A 12,099-nucleotide genomic window follows, 5' to 3' on the forward strand; every position below is an offset into this window, starting at 1 on the left:
AGCTTCAGGTACTACTCAATATTCTTTTAAAAATTTTGTGCTTAAATTGCATAGGCTAGGCAGCACAATGTAGGCTATTTGAATGGCTGCGTTTATTTGTATACAAACTGACATAGAAAAAATAAACGAGAAAGAAATGAAACAAAAATGATCTGAATAAACATTTTTATGAAAATCTGCGACAAAATTAACTACTGTATACTGTTCGATTTTATTTTTGTGTTGGAAAATGTGGCGACTGAACTGAAGAACAAGCATGGAAACAACAAAGGTACTCAAGCAAGGGCTATTTAAGTACCATACGACGCCCTTACGAAAAAAAAAAGATCATCAGAACTGTAATATCGCATCCTATAATTTAATTGATTGATTAAATCTTTACCCTCGGACTGAGAAGCTTCTTTGGGAGCCTAATCCTTTCGTACATTTGCAGTTTCGTACATTTGTAGCGGCTTTGAACTGCTGACACAGGCCCGGTCACTGAGTTTTGACAAAGTGAAGTTTCCGATTGTTGAAGTCTTGTTGTCTATGAATTATTCCATTCACCAGGTGTCGCTGAATGGACAGCTGTTCTTGAAATGCGTTGCTCAAACGCATATACCGAGAGTCGAACAAGCGTCGTTTGCCGAGAAGCATCCCATTTAACTTTATATATGGAAGGAAAATAACGTGATGCGACAATTGGACTAACCCTTAATGTTTTCAAAAAGTTTCTTTTTGGATTTGGATGGATACTCAGGAATTTGATTAAACCACAAAAAACATACGATAAACATGTTGGAATGTAAATGACACATAGGCCTATCTCATAAAACACCTTTTCTGCTTTTGACAAGAAATGCTTAAAGAGGCAGACAATATAAACTTTAGTCGCAAAGTACAGTATAGAAACGTGTAAAGGAGGAAAAGCAAACACAATAAAATGAATGATTGAAATAGAAAAATGGCGATCCTCAGATTGTACCTCTATAATAGACGAAATGTTGAAGGAAAAAAAACAGCCTATTCAAGTGTTGAAATATTACAAAAGCGATGCGTTCTCCAGAATTGCTATCATCATCAATGATTTGAAGTAGCGGAAAGCGATTTTTCAATAAAATTATTTTTTCTTCAGAAAGGATGTATCAAAGGATAGTAGCCTAACCTGATCAGTAAAAAATAGATTAGGCTAAGTTTCTAGCAAATCTTCACGATAAAATTGTTCTGTGATAAAATCCTCCCACAGCACCTTCAGGTAAATGAACGATCTTGCTTCGTGTATGTTGCTTTCTACTACTGTACTCCTTTCAAAAAGTTAGAAAATCTAAATATGCCCTTGAAAGATTTCAAATTGAGTGATCTTGCTTAATCAAGTTTTTCCTGAGCGGACTTGATCCCATTTTGACGCTGATGTTATACGACATCCGGGAGTTGAATTGGATGCTCGTTGCTCCAGTAGCCGTAGTGCTGAAAGAATTTCTCGGAGTGAAGCTTATTCTTGGCTTGCTGTAAAAAAGAAGCAATTTAAGAGCATTTTATTTTTTGAAGGTTGATTAAGTTGAATGTGTTTGAACTTGATCACGCACCCTCCCTTACAACGTTAGATAAAATATGCGTGTTTCCTAGTGTTTGCAACGTTTTCTTGTTTTGAGCTTTTTTCAGTGCGTTTGTAAGGCTACTTTGACTTTGGCTTTTTGATATACTTTTGGCGTTTTTGCAATTTTTTTTCAGCATTGTTAGTAGTTTAAAAAGTCTGTTTTATCAATGCGCATTAGCCTATTTACAAAAAATCAGGTTTAAAAAGGCAATCTTTTCCGAATCTTGATGATGCTTTGCATCAAATTACATTTTGGGCTGATTTCGTCAAGTTGCGACAGTGCCATATTTTATCTGAAATTGTATTAAAAAAAACGTCAATTTTCTAAAATTTGGCGTTAAAACCACCAATATTGCAATCCTGTTTGCCGTGCAAGATGAGGCCTAGCGTTTGGCTTCCAGTCCAGATGCTATCATAAAGCGACGTCCACGACTTAACCAGCGCGTAGAAATCGTGTTGTCAGCACGAGATAAAAGAGGTGTGAGTTTTTGCGTTTCTTACAAACTGAGAAAAGAACGCAATATTTTAAATAATGTATTCCAGTGTTAGTAGAAGTATGAGGTGAAATGTTCATTGTGTAGGCCTACCCAGGGCCGTTGAGAAAATAATTTGGCCCAATACCAATGAGATGCTCGGACCCCAATTAGGACACTACTAAGAAAATATAATCAACGAATAAGAGGTGACTTCTTTAAATTCCTAGGCCCCTTGGAAAAGTTACGGGGGCTTAAAATCATCCCGGGTTCGGGTTCAAAAGTACCTCCTGGACCCCCTGTCAACCCTACTGCGGGGCCTACCTATTTTTTTCCCGACGAGACCGTCAACATTTTTTTTCTAGCTCTGCTGCTGATATCACAACCATCTTTTAGGTTTTATGAAAACCGTTGTGTATTTCCAAGAAGTATTCTTGGAAAACCCGTCTTTTGTTTACAACAAACGTGAAGCGAAAGAAACAAGTTGTAGCTTACTGGTGAAGAAAGTGACTTACAAAATTTTTGCCAAACGTTATCTGGGCCAGGTAAGGAAGAAGGTTGAGAGCATGATTTTAAAGTTTATGAGAGTAAAAGTGAGTTCATCGATAAAAGCGACAAATAATAATTTATATTAAAACTGATCTGTCTTTTGTAAGGGTAAGACTATGAAAAATACTTTATAGAAATGTATTTAAGTTGCATTGAATAAACAATTGTTGTAGCTTAAATGTCCCCATACAACTAAATGAACAAACTCAAAGTTTTTCAGATAATATTACCTTTTTATAATGGCGTTTCGAAATAAATTGCTGAACGCATAAAGTTTGGTTCGTAATTCCTTCATGAAGACTCCAAACACAAATGGATGCAAAACAGGATTCAAGTACATCATTATGTACATCGCCATTTCGGCCTAAAAGATAAAAATAAAATAAAATTTGGCCTATTTTACAAGCTTGCGTCAATACAGGTAGAAGCATGGCCACCTAAAGATATGGCCTGATTTGTCACATTTTGCAGAAATTTCCAGGTTTTTCTAACTTTGGGCGAACGTTTAAATAAATTTTTCTAAAATTTATATTTTTATGCTGTCTTTATTCTTTTCCCCAGATGACACAATAGGTTTTAACATCCTCACATGTTGAAAAACAAAGAAATTTTGATTTTGTAAATTTTAGTCAGACTGTTAATTTTCAATAACAGTCTGATTTTGCGTTTTTCAACTTACTTTTTCTCATTTGCTACTGCTTCCCTAAGACAACAAAAAAGTTTTATGTCATTAGGACACCGCAAAAAGTAAAAACATCTCAAAAAATGTCAGACAAGCACTAGCAATAGCTGTAATCAAAATCTGCAAAATGTGACAAATCAGGCCGCATTTCCAGGTGGCCATGGTAGAAGAGATAGAAAGTCTTGTGGTGGTTTCTGTAAGCATTACCAATAAAACATTTATTGAATTTACTACAAGAAGCACAGAATGTTCATGTTTCTAAGTTTTTTTTTGGCAGAAGACGAGTGCGCGATGATAAAAGCTTTAACGTTTTTTTCAAATATGTAATTCTGTAAATAAAGCTTGCTTTCAGCCACAAATATTTCTCATTAGTTTTTTTAAAAACAAGTTCTTTTATATTGCGTAAGGTTTACGTATTCGGTTAGTTCTCAAACTAAAGCTTTTGAGTCAAGATCGCTATCAAAGCCACGATGAGCAGAGTGGATCAACAGTTTTTCTTCTATTTTTTTGACATATTAACTCGCAGGTTAAGTTGCTTGTTGTACGCCTCAATTTTCTGCTACTCCAGTAAGCTAATGAAGGAGTAATCAATTGTGCAAACAAATTATCAACGCTATTTTCCCATGATGATCTTACATAAGGTGATGAACACCCCAAAACACGAGTTGGTTGAGTTTTAAATACAACAAACAAACAGTTGTCAGATCACACGAGATGCGAGCAGCACGATTTTCAAGTGATAGGTTCTATTTACAGTATCAGTTTGGGCTGTCCTACTGGTACTGAGTTCATCAAAATTTAAAGATAAAATCTCGATGAAATAAAAAGTCCACAAAGTAAATTGCATAGAAAATACTCAAGGCTATGACTTATACCGACATTATTTGCCATTGCTTCAACAAAGTAAAATAAATATTTTCCTGAGTCGTTTAGTAACTGTCACGCTGAACTGTCTGAATCATTTTGGCATAATTGAGTAAGAGTATAATTTATAAACACAGAAGGTTTTGATAAGCATTTAGGGAAACTATGACAATATGCTTCAAAATAAAGTTTTCGGGGTGGAGTTTTTTTTTCGATATGATTGACTAAAAATGTCTAAAAACATTTTTAACAAGTTGTGACAGTACTTTTTTTACAATTATTGATTAACTAATTATGAAAATCTTAATTGTCGAAATGAGAAACGTTTACGAAGCATTAGTTCTGGCAGTTTCAGAGGCTTAGAGCAATGGAGACAGATTTCTTCAAACATCGATTTTGTGAAGTTTCCGGTTTCTGACATTTGTTGAATGTAAATTATTTCATATACAACCAAGCAACCACACGGCATTTAACATAATCGATTAAAAATTGAACAAACTATAAGCTACAAACGTTTTCGGCCATACACACGTTAGCCCTTATCAAGTAACAAAAAACAACTACTTAGGCCTATCATATCTACAATGAAAATGAATAACTGATCTAAACACTGAATTGAAAAACGAAATGCAAAATGAAGTTTGTAGCTTATAGTTTGTTCAATTTTTAATCGATTATGTTAAATGCCGTGTGGTTGCTTGGTTGTATATGTCTGTGGTTGAAGAAAGTGACCTCTTTACCAAAATTGTAAATTATTTCATTCACTAGGTGATGCTAAATGGAAGGCTCACATTCAAGTGAGTTACAAACGCCAAAACTTGAACCATTTTGACTTGATTTTCTTGTTCCCTTTTTTCCAGAGCCCAATATTTCTTTAGGTTACTTCAAATTACTTGAAAACATAACAAATTCAAAAGAGAGGAAAATGCAAAATGTTAGCCACTGCAGCCATTTCGATAACAAAGCATTGTAACGGCGTTGAAATTTGTGCTTTTAAAATATTATGACGTTACATTTTTTGAGATTTTTTTGAACTTGGCTTTTATTTTTGAATTGGTTCGTTTCCACAATTTGTTTGCCTATAGTATAGAACTGTATACGTATAGGACTATACCTGTACCTGTATGTATACCTATAGGTGTATACCTATACCTGTATAGTATAGGACTATCCAGGACTGTATAGGCCCTATACAGTCCTGGATAGAATAAAACTTGGTTTGATCTAAACCATTTTCAATTCTATTTTATGTTGGTTTTTCTGGCGTAAGGCTAACTTGTATTTAGGTATAAGATATCTCTGTAACCTAAGCTGAAACCAAGAATCAACATGATATTCGACTAGTGAAAGTTTAACATACCGCCCGTGGTGGTTGATTAATACTTGGCTGAAACCAATCGTATATTCCTTTTCCGTAATATGGTCCCCAACAAATGAGAAAACTGAACATAATACAGCATTTCATAATAACAGTTTTTCTTTTAGCCTTCTGCATACATGCTGAGTTGACACTATTCTTCCTTCCCATCAACTCTGCAAAGATACAAAAATAGTTTTTTTGTTATTTGGAAATATTACTTACAAGAGTATTATCATGTGAAAGAAAACAATGTGAAGATGTCAAATTATGTTATATCCGCATTTTGTAATCGCTCCAATAGCTCAGCTGGATGCACGTGCCCCACTTTGTATCACGAAGAAACGGTTAATCCAATCATTGCTGGTTCAATTCTCACTTGAGCAACGCATTTCCAAAGACAACTCATTCCCCATTTCCCATTTAAAGGCACCTAGTGGATATTCAGCAGGCAACAACATTTCAAGAGCAACTAGAAACCCGCTCTATCATTCTCGGGGCCTGTGTCAATAGTTCAAAGCTTCTACACGCATCCACAGTTATGTCAGGATTAAGCTTACAAAATGGATTTCTCATTGCGAGAGTAAAGATTCCGAAAAACAGTCAACGTTTCTGTTTACTAACCTCTGTCGCGTTCCTTCATGTTTGAAATTTCATAAACGATCAAAGAATAAGAAACAACTGTGACCAAAAGAGGCAAAATGAAACTGATAAACATTGTGAAGAAATAGTAAGGTGCTCTGTCATGTATACCAGTCACGATAAGGAAGTCAACACATTGATATAACACTTTTCCTTCGCACGTTTGAATAGGAGCCTGACTGAAAAGGATTCCCTGAAATAAAATCATAAAGTTCAAAATTAATTTCATGATGATACTGGTGCAGATTTAAATAAATTAAATCGATGACTATGTGGTGTTTTAGATTATTTCTAGTGAAGCATCAACTCACCGCAGGCACACAACAGAGCAAACTGGCACACCACGCAGTTATCACCATCACAACACCTCTTCTTCTCTGACCTTCGCATGATATGGTGCAAAGAATCGCGGTCACTCTGTCAAGAGCAATAACCTGAAAACACAAAAACATAGGGAAATGTAAGTACATAGGGAAATTGAAGCCAACTTACGTACATCTAACTGAATGGAGATTGGGGAAATGATTCGAGGTTTTATGGCTTATTAATGCATTGCACGTAGGGGATGAGTTGGAACACTTTTGTTGAATTTTCTGTTACTGAAGATATAGACTATTATCTTGTATATCTTTAGTAATATAGAAAAGTATTAAATCTGAAATTTGTGGGGACGTTATGCAATAAAGAAAACCACTTTTTATTCAAACTCTGGTCAGCAAATCCACCAAAATACAAATCCTGTTATATTATTCTAAAATACAGGCCTAATGTTGTTTAGTGAGCCCAACTAGCGCTTATAATAAATATATATATTGTTTTACTGAGAAAAAATATATAAGCAATAAATAATGCATAGAAAAAGCAGATGCATAAATTTATTTAAAAATAATTGCTTGGCGAAACAAATTTTAAAGAAGTAACGTAAAGGTTAATAAAATTAATAAAATCAATAAATTTGCATAATAAGATATACTGCAGTGTCAGTTAAAATATAAAAATAAGCTTTGAATTTAACATGCAAAGCATTACCATGGACCGGTTAAAATGGACTTCAGTTCTATTTTGAGGATAAGCTCAAAACTACCTTCTTTTTTTGTCATGTTACAGCAATTATAACTCACTGATTTCAGATCCCAAAAATGTTCATTGATTAATCAAAATCCGAATGAAAACTAACAGATCAATAGCAATGCAATGATTGTCAGGGCATATCAATAAAAAAGTAGTCTTGACAAAGAACTATGACAAAGAGCTATGACAAAGAAAAAAACAAAACCACGCTTTACATTTGAACAACGCAGTTGTCTGATTACAACCTTAGTTTAACGCGCTTTAACAGAAACCTCCAGGGTCGAACTTACAAAAAAGAAACTCCCTAGGTTAATGTCAATTTTAGGCTCCTAACCTCCACCCTAACAACCATAGAGATGAATCTTTCAAACAACCGCTGATTTTCATAGCGAATTATTAGTGATGGAGAAATATGCACGCATGCAGGGACGTCACCATTCGCCAGCACGTGGTTTCGAGGGGGGAAGGCAAAGGAGTAGGCCATTGTTGCACATGTTAGTAAGCTCGACAGCGTGGGGGTTCTGAGGTACCTCCCCCAGAAAAGTTTGAAGAAAATGTTATAAAATTGCGCATTCTGAGAGCACTTTCAGCCCAAATTAATAGTAAATCTCGGTCAAATGATGCTGCAACAGAGGGCGAAAATTTCTTTCAAGTTACATAAAACTAAAACAAATGTTTTGTTCTGTTTATTTGTATCATTGCGAGACCTGACAATCAATCAATGAATTATTTGTCAGGAACAGTTAATGTTCGAAATCTGCAAGTTTTGCATACACTGCAAAAGTGGCACAAGTTCCTACATTGACAGGGAGACAACGAAATGACCATACGGTCTACTACTCAATTGCCACCCCACAGAAACGATAATTTTGTCATTTCAGTCACAAAAAAAATCTAACTGACACTGACAGTATATCAATATCTATTGGCCAATAGCTTAGCTTAAAAGTCTGTTAGTCGGAACATATATAAACATATTTTGAGGGAGTAATTGCTTCCCTTGATTTCGCCCCTGCACGCAAGTGTTGAAATTAACCATTTGAAGATAACCAAATTTTGTAATTTGACTGTAAACATTTTGTGAAATATTAGGCTACTGTAAAATAGGAAATGTTAGTCAAAGAAAATAATTTTAACTGACATTGTTCGCTAAAAATTAGCAGATAATTTTCTCAATGATTATTAACAATCAAGCCATTTTTAAAGTAACACTTAAAAATGTAACCTTTAACATGTGTCATATTTCTTTCTGTAAGAAACACACCAGAAATTTAATTGGTATTACGACCTGTTGATAAATACTTACTTTATTTTATTGGAACTGATTGTCAAAAAAATTTACGTTGTTATCAGGTGAAAGCTTCTCCAAATATATAGGCCATGTTTAGACGTTTTTAAGTATACGTGGTAGGCCTACTTCTTAAATTTTGAGCCCTATAGGCTTCAGCCTTTTTAGTGTACCGGTAATGGTAAATTCGGCACTGGAAACACTCAACTGCTTTTTCGCAACAAATGTCATGCTTCAGACTAAATGAGATTGAAGGCAACATTTGTAGTCAAACATTAAATAAGCAGAGTGTATGATCGCTTATATCGCAAAAGTGATACTGTTTTGTAATACCACATTGTATACATACGAAATACGAATACGTACTGTACACTGACAAAGCTACCGTATACTCACAATAACCATGAAGGAACTCGCATACATTCCAAATTGCTTCATCATTTGACAAATACGACAGCCTGCATCCCCAGCAAGCCAGTGCATTGTTGTATTCCAAATAGCATCTATTAACACGACATATTGTTTCGTTAATGCTGGTGTCAGGGCTGGTCTAAATTCACGTCTTTCATACTGCCTTTGCATATTGCAATGTAACCTAATTATTTTAAAAATAGTCCCAGGTACAACTTGAAATTCCTCTCGTGTTTCTCTCCTTTATGATTTCCTCATTGTTTTTTTTTACGCCAGTAAACGTTGCTGTCAGGAGTTCAGCGATATTCAAATCATTTTCTAAATATACGAATTCACAACAAGAAAATAAAATTATGTTTAATCGTTCGGTTGCATTCTGAATGAAAGATCGTTGTGTAACTGTTTATTCTCAACAACGAGGACTCGGGACAGAGGCTAACATACATCAGTATTTAGTATCATATTTCAACACTCATAAGAATACGTATTTATAAATGTCAGTCGATGCGCTCTCGAATTCTCTTTACAATACTTTCTTTGTTTTATGTGCTGTTTGGAGCATTTTTAAAATAGAAAAATAGACAAAAATTCAATGCAAATTGTTTTTGTTTATGTTGTTTTCTCAAAAATAACGAAGATAAGTTTGGTGTAGTGTGCTTGGGCTATTTAACGATTCATAATGCTCGAAAAGAATTACAGCATTATGCTATGTCTTCATTTATAGGCCAGTTGAAGGAAAAATAGTCTACCAATTTATCTAAATTTGAAAACATGGAATCATTCATTATCTAAATGTAAAATTAGTGAATTTTGGTCCTAGATATAGATTTTTTGATCATCAGATCTTGCTGTGAGTTTTCGATGGTGTTCTTTAGTTTGTTAAAAAGCTATTTCTGTTAAACATGGTTTTCCTGTGTTGCTTTATAGGGCCTACAAGTCTACAATAATCTAATGTATTTCTTGTTTAACAAAAATTGCGGAATCAAAACACAGTAGCACTTCTGCTACGAAACTGAAGTGAAGCCTATTTGAAGTCGAAAGTTTTCATAGTACATTTAAAAATTCGAAACAATAAAAATCTAAAATGATTTAGAATATCAATAAAAGTTTATTAACTTTTTTGTAGCTTTAAGCAACATTTTTCTAGTAAAGTTGTATGTTGTAGGCAGGGCGCCATGGTTGTAGGCCTACACCACAAACCAAAAATAAAAACTAAATATGACAAACTGAACAATCTTTTCATATGGTTTCCTTTCGATACAAGCCACTTATTACTAAACATTACAAAAAGTTGTCTATATTTGATATTTTCTCACCTATGGGCATGACAAACGTTGTGTAGACAAGATTGCTGAGGGCAAGATGAAACATGACAAAATGGCGTTTTTTGCTTTTACTGAGAGCCCATATAACAAAGGAATTCCCAACCAAACTGAAGACAAATAACACCCATGTGATGATGACCCGGATCAAATTCAAAGTTCCAAATTCAAACCAAGTCTAAAAAATGACAAAGTTATTTTCTCCACATGAATTAACTACTTTACTAAATACTGAATAACACTGGACAGTGACCATAAAGATTCTCTGTCAATCAATTCCAACACGAAGAACAGTAACTACATACAGATCCTCTGTAGCGACGTTCAGGGAATCGTTAGTGCAGTGACGAGTAGGCATCGAACATACAGTACTCTAGCTCTGCTGTATTGTATGGGTGTTCGAATATCCCCAGAAAAACAATGACAGAAAATGGTTTGCTATCAGACTTTGACAAATAATTATTTTTCTATCAGACCACGTTTAGAAAATTTAAACGTATAAACAACTTAATTCAACGAAATAAACAAAAAACTAAGAAGCCAACTTTAACCGAATGTTTTGGATTGCAATTTTTCGAACAAAAAAAGTAAGCCAGACGAAATTTTAATTGCAAAAGTTATTGTTCCCAGCCGATAAATCAGTTCTTTTTACTTTGATTTAACGTATGTAAACGTTAAACACTGTAAATGTAAAGACACGGACGGAATTGCTGGCTATGTTTATGATTACCTTCATTATGACGTCATAGTGAACGCATTGCTCATTAGTGACACTGTTTGAGGTCATCTGGTAACTGGAGGTGTAGGCATCGATGCTGACGCTGTTGATAGTCATGGTAGTCGTAAACCTAACTTAATGCAACAAAACTTTTGATCAAATCTGCAAAAATGTGTGAAATTTTGTAGATTTTGATAGTTTGAGTCTACAGTATTTGACTATATTTTGCATTTCAAAAGTTACTATTCTAAAATTACATTTTTTCTGTGATACAAACTGGCTATTTGAATATAAATGCAGAAATTCATGATTCGGATTAAGCGTTTTGAATAATCTTTACAAGCAATCATAGTTTTGCGTCTCATCGTATTTAAAGATTGTTTACAAATCCACTATTAAATAAATGTTTTGACGATTTACAGTAGCTTAGCCGGAGATAACATATGCATTTCGTAATCACATCACATCAGAAGGCGAGTAGGCTACATAAAGAAACACAGAATCAAATTTTTGGTGGCTACAATTTCAGACAAAATTTGGCTACCTGAGCATAGTAGCTGCACAACGCACGCATCTCAGTGCATGCCAATGATCTTATAACATCTTATAACGGCAAGAGAAGTTACCGTACTACGTTTTCACGTAACACAATACTAAAAACAATCTTGCAAATGTTATGGAATTGTTACTCATAAAACGTTTCCAATGGGTTACTAAAAACCTTTTTGAAGACCCCTGAATCTTTCTTTTATCTCCAGACAGTTTCCGCACCACAGAAGTTCTTTTTAAGCATTGTTTATCACGTGACAATCGTTTTGCTGAGGTGGAATTAACTGAAGATAAAGGAAGAAATTTATGCAATATTTGATTGAGTTGATTCTTGAAACCTCTCAACATGTGCAAACAAACACAACGAAAAGTTACAAGCATTGCCATGCAGCTAACTTATATCTCGTGTTCTATCTGCAATTGCTTGCCCCACAAGATGATTATCGGTCACCTTATCTAAGTACCGTGTAGTTACGGAAAATGTGCTTATTGACAAAGAAATGCAACGTTTTACTTTTAGCTATGTGAGATTCTGAAGATAATTGATGGTGGCATTTCGCCAATCTATCCTCGTTCCTTGGAATTGCCTAAGTTTTT

The 12,099-nt window shown here is 34.6% G+C and overlaps 1 protein-coding gene across 1 annotated transcript; it reads right to left on the reverse strand.

The window, feature by feature from the left end:
- Positions 1 to 83: 83 nt before the first annotated feature.
- Positions 84 to 11,101, reverse strand: LOC145775566 (gonadotropin-releasing hormone receptor-like). Its single transcript, XM_082586870.1, has 8 exons — positions 10,966 to 11,101; positions 10,230 to 10,413; positions 8,899 to 9,005; positions 6,455 to 6,577; positions 6,126 to 6,336; positions 5,505 to 5,677; positions 2,829 to 2,962; positions 84 to 1,485 (listed from the first exon to the last, which is right to left on the reverse strand). Exons 1-8 carry the CDS (start codon positions 11,068 to 11,070, stop codon positions 1,326 to 1,328), a joined length of 1,197 nt encoding a protein of 398 aa, XP_082442996.1. The 5' UTR covers positions 11,071 to 11,101; the 3' UTR covers positions 84 to 1,325.
- Between the last annotated feature and the right edge of the window lie 998 nt (positions 11,102 to 12,099).

The sequence above is a fragment of the Aplidium turbinatum genome, chromosome 8 (assembly GCF_918807975.1).
Source record: "Aplidium turbinatum chromosome 8, kaAplTurb1.1, whole genome shotgun sequence".
NCBI classification, from domain to species: Eukaryota; Metazoa; Chordata; class Ascidiacea; order Aplousobranchia; family Polyclinidae; genus Aplidium; species Aplidium turbinatum.

What these genes read in the sequence shown, in the direction of transcription:
- LOC145775566 (XM_082586870.1), bottom strand. Translation starts at nt 11,070, where the DNA reads ATGACTATCAACAGCGTCAGCATCGATGCCTACACCTCCAGTTACCAG. An exon ending in TGCTCTGTTGTGTGCCTGCG is followed by an intron (nt 6,337 to 6,454) that starts GTGAGTTGATGC and finishes ATTTTATTTCAG; the next exon opens with GGAATCCTTTTCAGTCAGGC. An exon ending in CGAAACGCCATTATAAAAAG is followed by an intron (nt 1,486 to 2,828) that starts GTAATATTATCT and finishes TCTTTTTTACAG; the next exon opens with CAAGCCAAGAATAAGCTTCA.